Source organism: Lissotriton vulgaris, chromosome 3_1, assembly GCF_964263255.1.
Source record: "Lissotriton vulgaris chromosome 3_1, aLisVul1.2, whole genome shotgun sequence".
In the NCBI taxonomy this organism is placed as follows: Eukaryota; Metazoa; Chordata; class Amphibia; order Caudata; family Salamandridae; genus Lissotriton; species Lissotriton vulgaris.
In genome coordinates this window covers 629184164-629204781 of record NC_141689.1, presented here as the reverse complement: position 1 = coordinate 629204781, position 20618 = coordinate 629184164, and the positions used below count along the sequence as shown (strand labels likewise).

The 20618-nt window shown below is 43.4% G+C and overlaps 1 protein-coding gene across 1 annotated transcript in view; it reads left to right on the top strand.

Annotated features, from left to right (window-relative positions):
- The window catches only part of KIAA0825 (KIAA0825 ortholog), a 2177598-nt gene that overhangs the window by 1027127 nt on the left and 1129853 nt on the right, over nucleotides 1–20618 (top strand). Inside the window, exon 12 of the mRNA XM_086960919.1 lies at nucleotides 17882–17992. Coding sequence (XP_086817045.1) covers nucleotides 17882–17992 — 111 coding nt within the window. The remainder of the gene's footprint in view (nucleotides 1–17881; nucleotides 17993–20618) is intronic.

Sequence of the window (20618 nt, the reverse complement as noted above, 5' to 3'; positions counted from 1 at the left end):
CAGCGACTCTTCCGTAATTGCGCAGGCTAGGCAGCCCAGCCATGCATGCAGTCCACCTCCGGCCCTGCCATCATAATGCCCAGATTTTTATTTTTTCTCCTTTTAGCCTGTTGGTGAGGATATACTTAAACTCTGCCCTGATGCAATCCTGAGACCACTAGGCTCAACTAAATTCGCAAGTTCAGTCAGTAGCAAGTAATTGTCATAGTAACGTATAAGTCCTCTGAAAACACCTTACATTTTTAAAATAAGCTTGGGATACCACCTAAATAAAGGATACTATGTGGATTAGTCTAAGGCTTTTTTACCGTTTAAACTGGATCCAAGTTTTATCCCCCAAAAATACTTAATTTCTAAGAACTCCCCTAGGTCAGACCTACCCTGAGGTCTAACCCGCCCTGGTTGTACCACCTTACCAGGGTGGTATAAGGTGGCAAATGATGAAGCATGTCACATTATGTAAGTGAGCCTCCTCATCCAATTCTTAGAATTGCCTTGTTTTACCTTGAAGGAGTGGAACAGTAGGTGGTAAGCCTGATAATACCTACAGGTGTCCTAAAAAAAGTATTTTGATGCACCAGAAAAGGGCGGCATGCAAATATTTGTGTTTGATTGGTTCTCTGAGGCAGGCATGAACCGGGCAGTGCCCCTTTCTCTCTCTGCGTGTTATATGTTAATGACCTAACTCACTGCTCCTTCCTTTGCTAGGATAAGAGCCCTTCTGTATGACCAGACTAAGCATTGAAATCATTTCTTAGGTAATTTTGGAAAATGCAGCAGCCATGTCATTCGCCAGCCTCTCAATCAACCAAGACATCTTGTATCATATTCTCGCCATTGGTAAAGCAACATTTACTGGAGGAAGCAATGCTTAAAATAAGTTGATATCATCTTCCCCCATGCCCTCTTCTCCCCTAATGGTAAGGATGAGTATTTGTCAGTTGTTTAGTATTATATATGAGGGGTGACACCAGAACCAATTGACAGGAACTGCTCCACCCACTTGGGAAAAAATAAGTCTTCTTCCCACAAATGTGATACATGTCTATGTAAATCACTATTTAACTATAAAATCTGCAGGCATGAGAAAAATGTGCATTCAACTATTCTCACCTGTGCTAATATTTACTTGAAAATGCTATGGAAAGTGTTCCTACTCTCTAATGCTAAAGCTTTAAAGATGAATGCGTTAGTAGCGAAACTAGAATCCTATGAGATGTGAAGTCACAACACCCTCCCCTATATGTTTATGTAGTGTCTAGTGTATTTTTCCAAAAACTATTTCTCCTTAACATACACTGTGTGTCTTTAGGCATCATCAACTAATTTTACTGACTTTTCATTTCTAGGATGTGGCCTACCGGCTAGGGCGGTCGACTTCTAATCTGGGGAACGGGGTTGGAGTATTGGCAAGGATGCTCGCCATCCTGTGACTCTGGGCAAATATTTCATCTCCCCATACCTAGCAAAAATGAATGTGTCCTCATGTAACACAACTGGTGCTTGTGTAAAGCGCTCTGATACCTTCGGATCAAGTTCACGCTATACAAAACTCTGTAAAAATAAATACATTAAAAAAAAAACATTTGTTAAACTCTACATCCCTTGAGGGAACACTAGTTGCATGTAAGTCAGTATAGAAAGATACATGGAGCAAGACAAAGAAATATACTCAGTGAATATATAAACCATTCCTTCAGTGATGCAGGCATATCACAACAATTGGAAGTGTTCATAATTGAATAAGAACTCTGAAATATAGAAACATAAGTATTTTCTCGATATTCATTCTGGTGCATCTATTTTTCCTCAGTCTCCTTAATACTGCTGAAGATCACTGGGGTGGAGGACCTACCATGTCCTATCAGAATAATCATTTGCATAAGCAGAGCTAAGAACTGTCCTTTGATGCAAGTAGCAAAAGCAGCTCCCATGACGACTACAACTGTTTGCATTGTTTTTGTTTCATCTTCTCTCCATTAGTCAGGCTGCAGTGGTATTTTCCATTGATTCCAGTTGACTTGGCTGCCCTCCTAAGCTTCCCATATTTGTGACTTCTTTTCACCCAGACCAGGGCAGTCTTTTTCAGTGGGCACAGTATCTCTATTGCTCTCCTTCTGTGCCTTTACCTTCTTTGTGTGTGATCCTTGCAGTCAGGCAGTAACATGCCTGACTGCAAGGGTCATTCACAAAGAAGGTTCACATTTCACAGCAGTGTTTATGACCAAAAGAACTTGATACAGCCTTTTCCTCCTGGGCGGCAGACAATTTTTTGCTTACATGGTTCTTTGAGGACCTAGTACAACTGCTCCAAACTATGGCACCAGGGCCGACTCTTGGGCAGTGCGACCACACCGGGCGCTGACTTCGGGGGGGGTGGGGGGGGGGGCGTCCTGTTTGCAAGTATTTTATGGTTTTAAAAGCACCTGCTGCCCTGTTCCTGGCCTCCAGAAATTGTCAGGCAAAAATATAAGTGTCACTCCGGTGCTTAATATTCTTCCTAGAAAGAGACTGGAGTTTTACTTTTGTCTAGTGAAAGTTTTAACTCATCCTAAGGTAGCGCAGAGGGTTAATATGCCTGCTGCAACGAACGTGTATCATGCAGACCACAAAGTGCATATAATGCAAATGGGTCAGTGGGTTACTGCTTTTGTCTAAGAGATCCTTTTGTTACTCGCAGTTTATACCGTCCATTCCTAACATAGAACAGTGAGCTATTAACTATCATCAAAGAGCCTCATGCAAACTGCAAGGTATAGATTAGAGCATTATGATTTTTTCCCCCAGTCTTTCATCATCTTATTGTTGGAAAAAGGGTTCATTTGGATAGGATGCAATTCTGATTAATAAAGACAACCCCCAATCAGTGTGTTAAGTTTTTAAATTCAGAGTTTGTGCTTCTCTAGACCAAGCACAATTACTGTCTACCAGTATGGGTCACAGATGACTTTTACACCTTGTAGTCCTCTGTCTTATGTAACATTGTCTATACACTAATTTACACACCTATGATTGATTATCTTTGTGTAGTGTGTGTGATGTAAAGTGCTTGGACACCCTACACTGGTATGAGTGACGACAGCACTATAAAACTCATTAAACTCATCTTTGAGAGAGGGATTATGGAGGCTTGAAGGGCACTGTTAAAGGGTGGTAGTGAAGGAATCGGTGGCAGAGGTGGTCATTGGGAGGCGCCAACAGCCATTGTCGCACTTGGCGCCACCAACACTAAAGCCGGGACTGTATGGCACACTGCAGTTGAAGGAGCAATTTGCTAGACCTGGTGATACTTAAAGCTCACCACGTCAGATAGTTCTTTGTAATAGTCCAAAACCATGTCATCCTATATCAAAATAAATGTGGCAGTAAAAATACCAGACACTCTTACTGTTCTGCCTATGAGAATTTCATGGGAGCTCAGTTCAGTTTTTCTATTTGGAGTGTAGCTGTCACGACTTGTAGTGTTCTTACCAGTTCTGACGTGTTGGAGAAAATCTCGACTACGGTTCTTGAGGGTTCTGGTCCGAGGTAAGGGAGGGGTTGCCCGTAAGGGCAACCCCTTGTGGTAGCCAGGGTGTTGCTGACCAGGAAAAAGGCCAAAGCAGACTGTGCCCTCCAAAAGAAGTCCCAAGAGGAAACAACTATGTAGTGACAAACCTCTGATGGAAGCGCGGACTTCAGAAATGAAAAGGAAGGAGAAAAGCTACCAGTAGGGTGGAAATAGAAGGCAAGGAATCCAAACCGGAAAAGAAGACTATAATCAGGAACAAGGTACTCCAGCAGGATCACAGATACACCAGGCAGGAGCACAGGATACCAACAGGAGCGAGGACACACCAGTAGGAGCAAAGAGTGTTGCAACGAAAGGAAATGAAGGATTCAGCCCTTTAAATACCCATGAATAGGAAGTAAACAAACAGGAACAGGAAGTGACAAAATAGGAAGTAAGTAACAACCATCCTGGATAAGTAAAAGGATACTAGACGAAATAGGAAGGCTGTCATCTTGAATAGGTTGAGCAGATACTTCCTAAGGCCTTCTCGGAAGAAGACTATGGAATCATGGGAAGGCAAAGATGGCCCCAAGAAGAGATAAAGAAGGAAATATATATCCAGTGAAAGAAAGCTAAGAATATAGTGCCCTAACATGTGAAAATAGGAAGCCACAGTTCCAAAACCGGAGCTGCATCATTTCTGCCATGCAAATGCCGCCGCGTAGGTATGCGGTGTGCACGACACAGAAAGAGCAGGCACCGCGGGACGCAACCGTGACGCTAAAACAGTAACAGCGGTCCACTCCGCAGCGCCCGACGAACCCAAAGAAAAGAGAGAGGTGCAGTGGGCAGTGTCACGGTCCGTGAGGAATAAGCGTGCAGCACCACGGGCGAAATCACAGTCCGTGGTGCAACAGCAGCGTGTTTTCATGCGCACCAGAGGAAGAACGGGCCATTTCAGAGTATTGAATGCACATTCTTTAACCCGATTTTCTCTATCACTGTTTTTAGTTTATCCACTAGGTTAGAGGATTGAGGATGATAGGCATAGTTTAGTCTTGAGGCTTTGCCCACAGCTTCACAAATCACTTTCATTACTTTGTTTTTAAAATGTCTACCCTAATCAACTTGCTGCATACATTAAGACACCATATCATGGAATCGGTTCTTAGAACAACAGCTGTGGCACAGTCATTGCATCAGATCTGCATGTTGGTAGGCTGCCCCCATATTAAAAACATGTGCACCCCCACCATCAGAACATAGAGGTACCTTTGACAGGGGTAGTTCGAATTAAATCAAAAATCATTCTCTTGAAAGGTCCATATTCTAGAGGGGAACGACTCACTGTAAACATAGTTTTTTTACCTACATATTCTGCTGACACGCCAAACATTGTGAATAATAATTTTGAGCAAATTTCTAGAAATGTTCGTTTGACTATATCTTCTGACAACTATCTCCCATTGCATCTCTTCCTTAGTGGGTGAGCGCATGGAACTCCTTAGTCATTTGTGTCAATAAGGCATTTCGTAGTAACACCCTTCCTCTCATGTCCACCCACATTCCACTTCATTGCCTCTGCAACCCTTTTTCACGAATTCACTCATCCTCCTGCTCTACTTTTTTATGTATGATCGCCTCAAATTTTTGTGCATACATGTCGGGGTCTGTCACTGACACAAATAATACAACTTGCCCCTCAGTGGGATTCAGTGCATGATGCGAGTCACACTATTTGCAAACTTATTACCTTTTGAATTTCATCTGATTCTTCTGATGTGCTGCACACTTCACTACAGCTCTATGGGCTGAGGCCATTGCGTATTGGTGTATCAGAAGATTTCATGAACCCTCTCTGTGATCATAACTAGCCAAAATCATTAACAACTCCAAAAATATAAAAGTGAATCAGTAAAAATGGTTACATTAAGACTTTTGACCTGATAGCAGGCCCTCATGAGAGCTATCAGTTAAGTGTTCTGTGCAGATTGTACATTTGCGAAAGAAGAAGGTTCAATAATCTTTACATTTGTATAAACGGCATATGCAGCTCTTAAAGTTCCAGCAGTGCTTCCTCAAACAGGAGCCATCTAAGAATAACACATAATCACAATTTTTCAGGGTTCATCCTTAACGGTCGGCCGCGGCTTGGTACACAGATCCATTATTTCAAGACAATCGTTGGCTTCTTCTTTTTTCTTCTTCCTACATCTGCTAGAGGGTAAAGATAATAGCACAACAATAATCAAAAAACAGTATAATAATTATTGTATAATAAGTATGGAAAAAAATATTACTTAATTTCAAGTCAATTGTGCATCAGTCAAATGCTAAGTTTTACATATGGTAAGCAACATTTCATGGGACACATACAGTGTCAGCTTTATTAAGATTGACTATTCAGTCTCCACTGCTTCAGCCACAATGGCTCACCAGACACCAGTGAAGCTCTGTTGCAACTAGGCCCAACATGACTGGGCATTGTTGATCACCTTGACATTGTGTCAGTGCAGACAATGAGCATCCTTCCCTTTCTGTACACTATAGGGAAAATTCTGTTTTATAATCAGGCCTTACTAAGGCTTGGGAAGAGAACAGGGAATGTTTTAATCCAAAGAATGCTTTCTGGCAATCACTTGACCAGGACAAGGTGTCGGGTGCATTGTTGTAAAAGGTTGGGCCATGAGAGAAAAATGTGGTATCCACTACCTACAGTACCCAACCATTCCAAGAAACCCCCTACTTCTCTTTGGATAGGGCGTGCTACCATCTGCATGACAATTGATGCCCTGTCCTGCAACGATCTTTGCATTCCTTTCTCTAACTTGTGTTCCAAATAAATCACTTTCTTCTGACTACACTGTAACTTCGAGATGGAGAAATTGTATCTACCACAGACCAAATGACTCATCAATGGAATAATGTCCCATTTACACGAATCCCTATTAGGTAAGGGAGGCGAAAAACAAATCATCAATGCGTTGGGCCAGCCCACACCCATGTGCAAACTTCTGGGATTCCAAAACATTATATAGAAGAAGATGGTTCTGTTTAGCCTTGAAAATGCCTTGTCCAACAGAATGCCATTGTTTTAAAGCTGGAAGCATGTAAGGATTGACCGTCCACATGTACGGTTTTGACAAATAATGTTGAACATAAATCAACAACTGTAAACTGCTGGGACCTGATCACAGTAGGATTAGGCACACCAGGAAAATTGGGAAATGTTATATGACTGATAACTCTTAAATCCTGGGTCATTCTTCCTCCTTTCGAATTGGGACATGGGGGTGTGTTGCGGAGGCTTGACTTTTTCCTTTTAATAATGCCCTTCCGCATTTGGTCTCAAAACACTAGCTGAATCCCTTCTTCCACTTCCTGAGACAGTTTATACTGGGGAATTCTGGCCAACCTCTTTCAATTTCAACTGTATTGACAAAGAACCTTACATCTTTGCTATCTCTCCCTTTCGTGCCCAACATTTCACTGGCAAATCTTCAGGATTCTCACATTACCTATGAGAAAGAAGATTTATCATTTTCAACATAGACATCACTTTAAAATGTGCATCAGGGTCTCCTGTCTGTACAAACACACCATCATGGATTCAATACAATTTAATTTACATAATTTCGCCAGCAGATTCAAAGAACTGGTATGACTGATCAATTGTCATATTGTTCCGTAATAGAATGACAGAATTTGAAATGACAACTGCTTTCACCATTTGTCCAGAGATATTAATTGAGAAACTTATGTTGGTCTCATGGCAGATGGAGCGGCTCCAGTATCATCTAAGAAATTCACAATGTGTTAATTTACCTTACTCTGTATGCAAGGACTTTTCTGAGCAACTAAAAGCATAGGAGCCTACAAGCTTTTATCCCCTCCTGGGCAGCCCAATAGTGTTGTTCTAGAACCTGTTGGAACCACTGTCGGTGCAGCAAAATTGGGAAAGGCATCGCTCATCACAAACACTGGCTCACCCAATACAGACATTGGCGGGTTAAGAGGCGGCATGGTCGGGAAGGATTTAACAGCTAACACTGAGGTGGCGACACAACTGAGAGGGCAGGAGCAATAAGATGGTCTGGGGTAGTTAATATCCCCCAAGGAGTGGGGTGAACATGTGATTCTCCTCCCGGCCCTCCTCCCTTTCATATTGTGGGAGACTTTTCCTTCTAGGTCCAAGCTTTCCGCACTTAAAGCAAGCCTTACGTTGATAAAGCAAGCATTATGTTAATTTCCATGTCAACTGACCCTTTCTCCCGGCCCGCTCGATAGTCCCTGTATCCCTACTGCTTGTGGGGCCGGTAGACTTTGTTGGAAAAATTTGGGTTGCATCATCATCATCAGATTATCGTTATCTACTGCTGGCATCCTGCACTGGGTATCATCTTCTGTTCCACTATGCTGTTTGTACAACTTATCTTTGGCTTGTGATTTGTGCATAATCTTAGACAAACTTACATGTTGCACTGAGGTCTTGTATACCCCATTACCACCTTGTATTTGTCCATCACTGTCGGCGAAGACTCTTATTTTGGGGCTACCCATGTAGGTTCTGCCACCGGCCATCTAACTGCCACCTTACAGACGTCCCACAGATTCTTAGGTATCACAATGCACATCCACATCTTCCCATAATTTTGACAATTATATTATTAGTTTTACTTGTATCACTTCTCAGAAGCTGTCTGCAGATTTGGATATGAAAGACCTTAGGTAGTCTAGGTAGTATGAACATGCTCTGGCTACCCATCTTGTCCTGGAACCTTCTTAACGGGTATACTAGCTCAACACTAGGAAGTAGTTGAAGCTCTGAGATATCATTCTCATTGTTGTGTGCTATTCCCCTCTTCAGGTGCCTCTTTGATCCACTGTTTCATCAATGCTTTAATATTAATCTATTGCCTTATATTTTCTAACAAATCCTGAAACTAGTGCTGCAGTGCCATCAAAATGTGTTTCTCTAATTCCATGTCATTCAAATGCAATGTGTTTGCCAAATGTATTCTTTCTTCAAATCCACTCCAATTTCACCTGCCACCCTAACAACTTAGCAGTACGCTACCCTTGCGCATACACTCGCTTCTATCTGTTTGATCAGTTCACTTCCACTCAAGCATCCCATGCCAGCTTTTTCTCTTGACGTGACATAAAACTCCAAGAGTTTTCACTTCTCTGGTAACTTTTCAAGTTGCTTCCTGGGCACATATAGGGGAGACGGGCAAACATTAAATAAATATTCCATAAGACAATCTTCATAATCCTCCGGTTCCAACAGGGCTAAAGGAACCACAAGCGATATAGCCTAGTCTCTTTTGCAACATTATCTTGCCAATATTCCTTTTGCTTCTGTAATGCCTATTTTCTCATATCATCCAACACCTTACACACCTGTCCCTTTATCCTACTCTTGTTCTCTTTTTCCATCGCTCCTTCCTTCCTTTCATTAAGTGCCTCCTCCACAGGTTGGGGCGATTTCTTTCTCTCATTCGTACAGTTTTGTAAATGATTCAATGTTTCCTTTCCAAAGAACCATTGGAAATTTTCCAAAGAAATTGCAAATTTGCATCCCTTATCATGAGCTTGTGCCATTCTTCCAACCACAAACATGTATTCCAAACTCAAGCAACAAATCACGAGACAGCATTCATCTAACTTACTGTTACCTACCCCTGACTGGGTCTTGCCACACACTCGGCTTCACACCTCACCTGGGGAATTTTCCAAAGCAATAACTCTCCTATCCGCACTCACACAAACATTCACATCTTATAAGGGAGGAACCTGGCACAGTTGACCTGTTTCCTTTTGCCTGTAAAATAACCTTGGTAAGGAGTAGGTTCTCAATCACACCTGCCTTTTGCCTCTATCCGAATTTCACACCTGAAGGGCCTGTCCTTTGTGTACCTGGGAAGAAACCAACTTCTTTTAGACTCACACATACACCTTATGATACCCAACCTGTCACTTTAGTCGGCACCTTTACTCATTCATGGTAATGGGGAAGGGAAACAGTAGCAGCCTTTTTTTGTCCTTCTGCCAACCTGGCTGCAGTTTTTTAATGTGTTAACCTCTATCATCTGACCACAAACTTTGCCTGCGTTTCGCTTAAAGAATTAGTAGGGTTACGCATGGCCTCTCACCCATGCAGCCAAATTGGGTCCACAAGCAGATGTTGGAAATATACGGAAATATCTCTCCATTTGGTGTCTATAATGGAAACACCACGAGTTGGCAGCCGCAGATCCGACTGGAAGTGTCGACTGTGTGCCTGATATTCTCCACCAGAACTGTGACAGCACAATACAATAACCAATCTGAGGAAAAAAAATTCTTTGAGCGTGAAGCTAATATTCCATCTAAAAGGACATCTTAAGCCAGCCTCGGCTACTGCCTGTCTATCAGGTCATTACTAAGCATGGGCAGATATACCCTTGTAAAGCATTTTGCATTTCCAAACCGTGCATACAAAGAAACAATAAAGCATTCATTAGTAATATGTGATAGCTTATCCAGACAAAGTTGATCAAGAATAACGAGAAAGAAACATATTTCTCACCTTGGATTAAACTTTGAAATTTGGTTACAAGTCTGAGAACAGATTACTGTGGGCATCTTCCACAATAATTCACATTAAAGGGGAGAAGATGTAGCCTTACGTCTAGAGCGGTCGAATTCGAAGCTGGGGAACCGGGTTCGTGTCTCGGCAGGGACGCTCAACTTCCTGTCATTCTGGGCAAATCACTTACTCTCCCCAGCCTTACAAAAATGAATGTGTCCATCTGTAACGAAACTGGTGCTCATGTAAAGAGCTCTGATACCTGATATCTTTGGGTCGAGTTCGTGCTATACAAATCTCTAAATAATTCTCATGATGCAGGAAAGTTGAGCTCCACAAAATGCAATTTTACAGTTTCCAACGTTGATTCTGCTGTGTGCATGTGTACTGTAGTGATGCGGGCACATGATTTAAACATGGCTTTGTGGATTTAATGGTGTCTCCAGAAACAAGCTGTGGAAAAAACTGAAGGTCCTGGAATATCCCAGATAGCCATCTAAAGGCTATCGTCTCACTATATAGTAACCCCTGGGTGAGGATAAAACTGACTGGGGAGACAGTCTCCAAAAGGCTGGACATGGACCAGGGCCTGAGACCGCTGTGTCCTAGCCCGATGTTTTTTAGCCTTTATATAGCAGATCTAGGCAAGGTCCTTTAAGGTGCAACATTGGTTACTCCAAAAATAGGGGCTCACAGATTGCACCTAATCCAGTACGCGGATGACCTGGTGATTTTTGACCATACCAGAGTAGGTTTACAAAGAATCTGGATGCCTTGAACTTATATAATAAGGACAATGAGCTAGCAGCTAATGCAAGTAAGACCAAACTAGTAGTGTTTGGGAAACACGTAAGAAATACTTTCCTTAGATGGAGGCTGGGAAACCGGATGATAGGAACAGTAAGAATCTACAATTATCTAGGGGCATGGTTATGCGACACAGGGTAAGCAAATACACACCAGGCCAAGGTGAAAGCCAAAACACAAGTGACCACATATGCCCTATGTAAACTTCAGTAGAATTATGCAGCCCCACAACAATACCAATTAGGGGCCCTATTATGTATAGGGCGCACTTTCCCTGTTTGCGCCCCAGCGCACCTTAAAACAAGTGCGCCAGGCACAAACAGGGACAGTGTGCCTTATCACATGGAATGCGCTGCCCTCAGGGCAGCCGTGAACTCCGCTGCCTTGGGGTCAGCCCATTCATGTGAAAAACTGAGAGGCTGCTTTGAGGCCGCTCCGTGTTTTCACATAAAAGGTGCCGCCTGCACTTTTAAAGGGGATTAGAGATCCCCTTGCAGGCGGGTGCAGTGAGTGCCTGCAGCTCCCACCAGGAGGTTTTCTGGGGGGACAATGGGACGGCCTCCCCCACCCCTCCAAGGGCTGCTCTCCGGGGCTCACTGACGCATATTTGAGACACGAAATGTTGATGTCTCCACATTGTATTTTGGGGCCTTTCCTGGTGCGGGCACTAGGCCTAAGAACACAAGTGAGAAACCCTTTTTATCAGAAGGCTTAGGGGAATGCTGGGTGGAAGGAAGTTGTGTCTCCCAGCAGATTCCAGAACTTTCCATCACAGAAATGTGAGGAAAATGTGTTTTTTTTGTCAAAGTTTGAGAATTGCATGCGATTCTGGGTAAAATAACCTGGTGAGAGCCATGCAAGCTACCCCATCCTGGATATTCACCTAGTTGTTAAGTTTTCAAACATGTACAGGTTTGCTAGGTTTCCCTAGGTGCCGGCTGAGCTAGAGCCCAAAATTCAAAGCTACCCACGTGGCAAAGAAAGGGTCATTTGTGAGTGGAAAAAATGTATATATCCATGTTGTGTTTTGGGCCGTTTCCTGTCGCTGGCACTAGGCCTACCCACACAAGTGAAGTACTATTTTTATGAGAAGACTTAGGGGAACGCTGGGAAGAAAGACATTAGTGGGTCCCAGCAGTTTCCAGAACGTTCCTTAACAGAAATATGAGGAAAATGTGTTGTTTTAGTCAAAATTTGAGGTATGCAAGGGATTCTGGGTAAAACAACCTAGTGAGAGCCAGGCAAGTCACCACATCCTGGATTCCCCTATGTGTCTAGTTTTAAAAATGTTACAGGTTTGCTAGGATTCAATACAGTAAGTTTCAGCACTATGTACATTGGTATCAGCGTGGCATATCAATTTGCAACAACAATAGCTCCTAAAGAAAGTGTCCAATTCCAGGGTGTATGTTTCTTCGTGAAATGTTCTTCTTTATTTTTCACAAGTAGATTTTCTTTACATTCAACATGTCATAGCCAACGCGTTTCGTGTCCAATGTTCAATTCCCTGGCGAGTGCTTTTGAGGAGAAGACTGCAAAGATCTTAGAGGGTTTTAAAAATCCTTTGCCCCCTGCTCGCGGCTTGGGAGCTCTGGCTAGCCCGCTCAGTCGACCCCAGCCAGCTGGCCCTAGCCCTGGCTTGGGAGCTCTGAACGGGTCACCCAATCGACCCCAGCCGACGGTTGCAGTCCTCACATTGGTAACTCTCGACCTGGGAGCTCCGGCTGACCCGCCCAGTCGACCCCAGACGGATGCCTCTGGCCCCAGTCTGGGAGCTCCGGTCGGGCCACCCAGTCGACCCCAGCAGATCGACCCAGTCCTTGGTTTGGGAGCTCCGGATACTTTCTCCATTCGACCCCAACTGAGACTCTTTCCCTGCCCCTCCTTTGAGGAATTCTGCAGCCTGGCACATACGGTGTCGTCGGGCTCTCCGCTCGACCCACTGCCTCCTAAATTCTGGAAGGTCCTCCACGCGGAACTTTTTCAGCCTCTGTACTCCATCTGTCTCCAGTCCTTGGAGCTGGCATCTGTCCCCAAGTGCTGGAAGCTAGCAGTAGTATCACCTCTGCTCAAGAAACCAACGTTGGACCCTGCCTGCCTTTCCAACTATAGGCCAATCTCTCTGCTCCCGTTTCCTATTAAGATCATGGAAAATGGGTGACCCGCTCACTCTCAGGCTTCCTGGAGAACATCGGGTGGTTCGATGAGGCACAGTTTGGCTTCCGCACCGGGCACGGGACGGAATCCGCACTGGTAACCGTATTGGACAATCTTCGTTCGCGTGTCAACAGTGGTCGGGCAGCCTTTTTAGTGCTGCTCGACATGTCGGCCGCGTTCGATACGGTTTGCCATCGGACCCTTATCAGGAGACTAGAGGAGTGTGGGGTCACAGAGGGCGCGAGAGACTGGCTGATATCCTATCTTGGCAGCCGGCAACAATTGGTCTCGCTTCCTCCATTTTCTTCTAAGCCAAGGAACGTAGGTCAGGGGGTCCCACAGGGCTCGGCCATCAGCCCTATACTTTTTAATTTGTACCTTCGCCCCTTGGTCCAGCTCATAAAATCTTTTGGTGTCTCGGTTTTTAACTACGCCGACGACACCCAGCTGGTCTTTTCCTTGGAAGGAAATAATGCTGTCCCGCTGGAGACATTCCACAGCTGTATGGCCACACAGCGGACTGGCTACGGGCCAACTCTTTACAGTTTAACAGCTCAAAGACGGAGGTGCTCTATTGTTCCATAGACCGGATCCCGAGGGCACTCCCAGATAACTTTTGGCCTGATACTTTTCCTGAGCCAGTGTCGGCGGCGGAATCAGCTCGTAACTTGGGGGTGATCTTCGGCCCAAACTTACAGCTTGACATGTACGTCAATAAAACCACTTCTACGTGCATGATGCTGTTACGCATGTTGCGTAAAGTTCTGCCCCTCCTCCCCCCCCAGGCCAGGCCGGAAGTAGTTCACGGTACCATACTAAGTCGTTTAGACTATTGCAATGCGCTACTTCTGGAGGCCCCAAAAAATCTGCTGGGGAAGTTACAACGGGTGCAGAATATGGCCGCCAAGTTGGCTCTTTACCGCCCTAGGTCTAGCTCTTCCACTCTAGCTTTAAGAGACCTACATTGGCTCCCGGTACATCTGCGAGTGCTGTACAAAGCCGCGTGCTTGGTGTTTAAGGCAGCACACCAACAGGGCCCAGTACCCTTGCAGAATATGTTTGCTTGGTACTCTGCATCGCGGCCCCTCCGCTCCTCTTCAGCACAGTTACTTGTAGTCCCGAGGTTTCAGAGAGTTAGGATGGGTGGCCGCTCATTCAGTGTTGCAGCGGCCAAACTTTGGAACTCCCTGCCTCTCTCTTTGAGACACCACAGGGATTACTTGCCGTTCAGGAAAGCGTTAAAAACGCATCTCTTTCCTAAAATTGCTTGAGCAGTGAAAAGTGCAACCGCCTGAAGTTCAAAGCGCCAGGATGCCCTCTGGGTGACAGGATCGCGCTCTACAAGTACACTAAATAAATAAATAAATAAATAAATATTGTTTCTTCTTCAGGGCTTGAACGTATGGCATACCGCGTATTTCTTAAGAGATCATAAAATTCAGATCCAATGGTTATGAGATGTCTATAGATAACACAATTCTCAGCAGCGGTATGATAACCGACCGCATGTGTAGTCAGCATACAATTTACAGGTTTGCTAGGATTCCCTAGGTGCCGGCTAAGAGAGGGCCCAAAATCTACAGCTACCTGCTTTACAAAAAACTAGTCCATGTTGAGTGGAAAAATGTGAAGTGTCCATTTTGTGTATTGGGTCATTTTCCTGTAGTGGGCACTAGGCCTACCCACACAAGTGAGGTACCATTTTTATCAGAAGACATGTGGGAGCATAGATTAGTAGGATATTTGATTATTACCAATTGGATATCGCTACATTTGTGCCTTCCAAATGTAATTCAGGGTGTATGAAAAAGACATTTTAAGAAATATCATTTCAATCAAATGCTCATGTGGGTACCCACAAAATCAGAGATGTACAGATAACCACTGCTTCTAAACTCCATATCTTGTTTTCATTTCAGAAATACATAGGTTACTTTAATACCTATTTTTCACTCTACATATTTCACCATATTCAGAACGCAATGAAAAAACATAATACGGCACAGCTCAGTTGTTGGCTCTGGTTACCTTGGGTTCTTGGACAACCTATAAACTCTATATAGCCCCACAACTTGGCAAATGTAATGGTACATAGCTTTTGTAAATCGGCCATCATGACAAAACGTTACAAATGAAAGAAATGTCACAAATGCCTCTTTTTGTATGATTTGTTTTCAATATTTCTTTATTTCAATGGTTTGTTTCTTTTGGAAAACCTTAAGGGATCTACACATATGGCCCCTTGCTGAATTCAGAATGTTGTCTATAGCTTTCCTGGATCACCCATGGGTTTTAGACTGGTTTGCACCACAAACTAGAGAGTAGGTTGAACGCACAAAAAATAGAAAAAAATGGTGTACCTCTTTGAAAGATGCAGAAACTGTGGTCAAATATTAGGTGCGTGTCTTTGAAAGCTGGGAAGGAGGTGACTTTAGCACAGTAAACCATTTGTTGATGCCATTTGTATGAGGAAAAAAACTGACACTTTTATCCAGAGCATTTCTTTCATATTTTCCCAAAAAACGCAAAATATATATTTTATTATATTTATTTATAAATATTTATATTCTAAATATAAATTACATTTAGAATGTATATTTTGGCAATTTACTTGGTCCCCTCCAGGAGATTCATTAACCCCTGGGTACCTCAGGAATCCCCAGGATGTTGTGAAAAAGGGGTGCAAATTTGGTGTAGATAGCTTATCTAAACAAAATGTTATAGAGGCCTAAGTATGTACTTCCCCAAATAGCCAAAAAAGTCTTAGCAATGGCGTGGGACACTGCCTAGCATTGAAAGGGTTAACAAAAGCCATCCTAAAGCTTGCCTGGTTTTTCTGATTAAACCTGCATTTATCGGGGCACGGTTAGATAAGTCAGGGTGCCCCCTTGAGTAATCAAGCATGTTGGACAGAACCTGTTCTCCCACTATAAGGTATCTAACAGTAATACCACCTGTTCACAATTCCCTCAGAACATCCAATCTAGCACACATTCCATTCACACATTTCAGCCACACATACATCACTCGATGCATACATCACTACATTGGACTTGTGCATTTCCTGCGTTTGCGATGGGCCTCCATTGTAGTTTGCTACCACTCCTCACTGTGGTTTGTATTCTGCCAAACTTTCATTTGTGTTCACTGTTTTTGTTTTTACTCTGTGCGTTCCTCATTTCCGTACCTGTCTGTAGGGAGTCTGAGATAACAGTATTTGTTTCTTAGTATGCTTCCACTGAGCATCTTTCTGCTACACATTGAAACTTCAGTAGTAAGAGGGAGAAATTATCTTTCCTGTCCATCATTATCAGTTTTGGCAAAACGTGTAGGGATACACAGCTATGACTATGAGAAGGTGGGCAAGTGTCACTCATCTCCAATACTGGCTCAGTCACTAGAAAGAGATCACACTTTTCGCGCAGGGTTAGTCACTCGTGGGCAGTTCCACACAAATGACACACAATCAGTCCTTTGTGGGCAGCTGTTTAAGGACACGGTCACAGATGGACCGACAGTTATTGCTCTTTCATTGAGTTTTTGCATTGCTGGGTCTAATACATCAAGTACAACAAGGCTGGGAATGTTTATACTGCCGAACAGAGTTTTGGAAATGTGTCTACTCCCCTTTAAATGTAATTGGTTTTGTGGCGACCCGGCAGCATGATGTTCCCTATCCATCCTGAAGGACTGTACCCAGCAACAGTGTGTACATGGACATGGGGGAAGGGCCGAGGTTCCTCCTTTCGTTTTCCAATTGCAAGGTGGTCCCTGAAATCCTATTTTCAGGAGCCACCCAAAACGAGGCAAGATAGAGTATTCTTTCTCAAAAGGAAGTTCTTGTCATATAATGTCCCACAGAATATTTAAGGCCCATTCACTGCATTGCTTCAGTCAATTTTTGGCTGCTGGTTTGTCACTCTCTAGCCCACGTTTTTATCCCTCTGCATTTTTCAGATTTTCATTTCCTAGGTGGTGCTGTGTTCCTGTATGTCTGATGTTGCCTTACTTGGTTCCTTCTGTTCATGCCGGGCTGTTATTCACTACTCTGTATCAACTCTCTTTGAGGTATTTTTCTGCTACAGAGTTTTCCTCAGATTGGAGGCTTCTTTTGGAGGCACTTACTCGGTATCCGCAGGATTGCTAGACAATAGGCACCGTGACTACCAGCAGGGTAATGCTCAGTCCTCAAAGCCAAGGAGGATAATTAAGGACTGACCTGGACATTCTGTTATTTGACAGCAAAGTTACTGTACTGGAAAAGAAACGGATGGGTGGTAAATGAGAAGCAGTGCTTGGTAAGGGGAATGGAAGAGAGGTAACCTAGAAAGGGCAGAAGCTGCATGGCTTAAGAGGAAGCCACACTGTCCATTCTACCGTATATCGGTGTTTGTAGCTATTGGTCTCTGCTTTTGGGCTCAAAGAAGGAGATGTTCTACTGTCTACAGGAAGCTCAGCTTCTGGGATACAAAATGTAGGAGTAGCAGCCAACTTCCTGGTAGAATCATTCACCCACATGTTTATTTTCAACAGTAGGCAAGAAAACATAATCATGTCACAGAATAACATCTAACACATGGCAATATACAGTTGACCTAAATCATGTTCACTTTATTAATTTACTAAAGTAAAGGCAGTTATTACTGTGAATAAAGTTGGACCAAAGCATTGCTTGATATCGGTTTTGAATTGTTTGTGAGGGACTGAAGTATGTGCGCTGCTGTGACCATCACAAAGTCATTTAAATATATATTCTGCTTTGTATGGCAAAGCGTAAACTAAGGTTTGAGGTAATTTTAAAATTACATTTATTGGAAAATGGTCACCTTCTAAGCCTAAAACTTTTATTTCAGAGCATTTCAGAATGGCTTTGGTAAACATTCGCCACCTTCTGGAGAGCAGGATTTTGATTGGCGGCATTGGTTGTACAGCATGGAACCCCGCAAAAGCCCATCTTTGCTGAAGTAAGTAATTAAAAATATGTTATAGATAAAGGTATACTTTTCCTAATCAACATGCTTTATCACAATTTATTTTAATTTTGTGCCCAAAGTTAAGTACATAGGAATCCTTTACAGATTTCATTTTGAATGTACAGTGCCATGGGGCTGCACACCACTTTCAGTTCCCACGGCCTGATGAGTCAGGCATGGTTTCTCTTTCCCTCCCTAAACTAGGGTTTACTTGGGAAGTTCGTTTTCTTTGGCACCTCTAGAAGGTTGTTGTGGCATGGTATAAAGGCACAACTGCATAGTTCTATCCCACAAAGATCCCCACTCTTGGAACCCATTCGACAATCTGAAAATACCCTTTCTGTCCAGAATGTTGCAAGCAACTTAATTGTGGTTTTGCCTGCAGAAACGATATTACCATACCTTCAGCTTAAACGTCTTCATAGCCTCTCCTTTAATGATGGTGAAATATTAGCTGCATTGCAAATAGTCTTGTCTTGCCAGCTTCGTGAGCCTGCATTGATTGCATCCTGATAAACTCTGGATCCTGAGTTACATGCAAATGCAGACATTTCTCCCAGTTGTCTGTGTAAATTCGGCTGAGGTAATACTCATCTAATTTTTTGACAAATGAAACTGTTTCACCAGGGTTTTTAACTGATCAGGTACCCATCCCTCTCACAGGATCCCACTTCACAGCCAAATTGTCCCACAAAATACACCCTGGCACGAGTAAATAACCCCCTCCCCCCCGCTCCAGTCCTGTACTTGGGTGTACCAGTCCCCAAGTTCTTGCTCCCATCAATTTCTCACCATAGCACGCATTCTTTTTACATCGTCATAGTCAGCATTTTTGTGGACTACAAGCCATTTTCTACCATTGGTATAGAACCCTCCCATTTCAGTCTGCACTGCCCATTCTACTATAATTCCTGGGCCTTCTGCCCTCAAGTTTTTTTCTTCTTACTACCCTTTACACAATCCACTCGGCTTTCTTCCCTGGTCCTCATGCTCCGACCTAGCAGGACCGGTTTCCAATAAAGTCGGGCATCAATGGAGGCCCTCTTGTGCCTACTCTCATTCTACACCTCATGCTACCTGGTTACCGGCCCTGCCTTATCCATTACAGCTTGCTGGCCTTAGTCAAGGGGGACAAAAAGGTATCCTGTGATATTTGGCATCTGTGATTTCTTACCTTACCCTTACAAGGGTTTGGATTTTTGCCTAGCTATCATTCTGGATGAAGTACTGTTCAACATGCTCTTGAAGAGGTCTAATAACCTACTGTAACACGATTATATTCGGGTGGAGGAGGTTGGGGGGCAGTCGACTGCACAGGGGAACGCACAGTTCGGCTCACCGGGAAGCTTGTGATGATTGTGTGCCTTCTAGCTTCTGTAACTAGACATTTCCTGCTTATGACTGTGACACTTCATTTGTGTGCTATGTGGAATTTCTACTGCATTTTAGCCAGATCACTGTTGTACCGTTTGTTAGTAAATGTATTCTAGGCCATCATTTTAGTCAGCCAGAGGGATGCCAGTTTGTCTACTGTGTTTGATATTTTATGGTGAAAGGTATCAACCAAGCTGTCGGAAAATGATGAGCCCCGTGGAAAATGATGTGCTTCCCATAAATGCTTTCGGTTACATAACTAAATTAATCATAAGAGACATATGACCACTGTTCACAGTGTTCTTCTGGAAGATTATTAATGTCAGAGTCAGTTAATTAACTACATTTCACCCCCAGCCAGAAGGACATTCCACGTGATGGTGCAGTATCTCCCTATTCTTCAGAGACTCCATTAATGTCCTTATTGCCACCAATGGAGTTCATTTGCAGCACCCGTTCAATCTTCAGCTACACTGTTGCCCTTCTATGGTAACTACAGCAAGCGTACTCACACGTTGCCATAATAGATCCCCTTCCAAGTATTAAACCCAATTGGCATAGGCGAGAGGTTGTGCAATGTACAGATCTCCGACCAGCAACAGATGGTTACCACTACACAATCATAGAAGGCGTACAGGGATCACACCCTCTATGCAATATAAAACAGAGTCCAATATTCAATCCTCTGTACTCATCATTGTTACAGCTGGCAAGTTCAGTCCCGGTTCATGAGACCATTTCTCATCACCAGTAACGAGAACCTCGTTGCCCAGTAATTTGTGTATCCCTCTTAATACGTTCTACACAGATTTGGCACTATACTTGCCTCCACTAAGAAGACTGAGCAGGAGATGAAGTTTGTCATTCTTTTGACTACTATAAAAGGTGTAAAGTATAATACAGCCTGATAGATCTGACATCCTTGGTGTGCTTCCCCCCCAAACGTTTTGCCTTTACATCTCTTGTTTACTTAAATCGTTTTTGTTGGCTTTTAGACTCTGTGCACTTTTACTACTGCTAACCAGTGATAAAGTACTTGTGCTCACTCATTCAAACACGGTTCAACTGGCCTACAACTGATTGGCACAATTAATTACTTGTACATCCCTAGTAAATGCTCTTGCATGTGTCTAGGGACTGTAAATTAAATGCTACTTGTGAGCATGCAGCAGTCATTGTGCCACCCACTAAAGTAGCCTTTTAAAACATTTCTCAGGCCTGTGACTGCAGCCTATATTGCAGT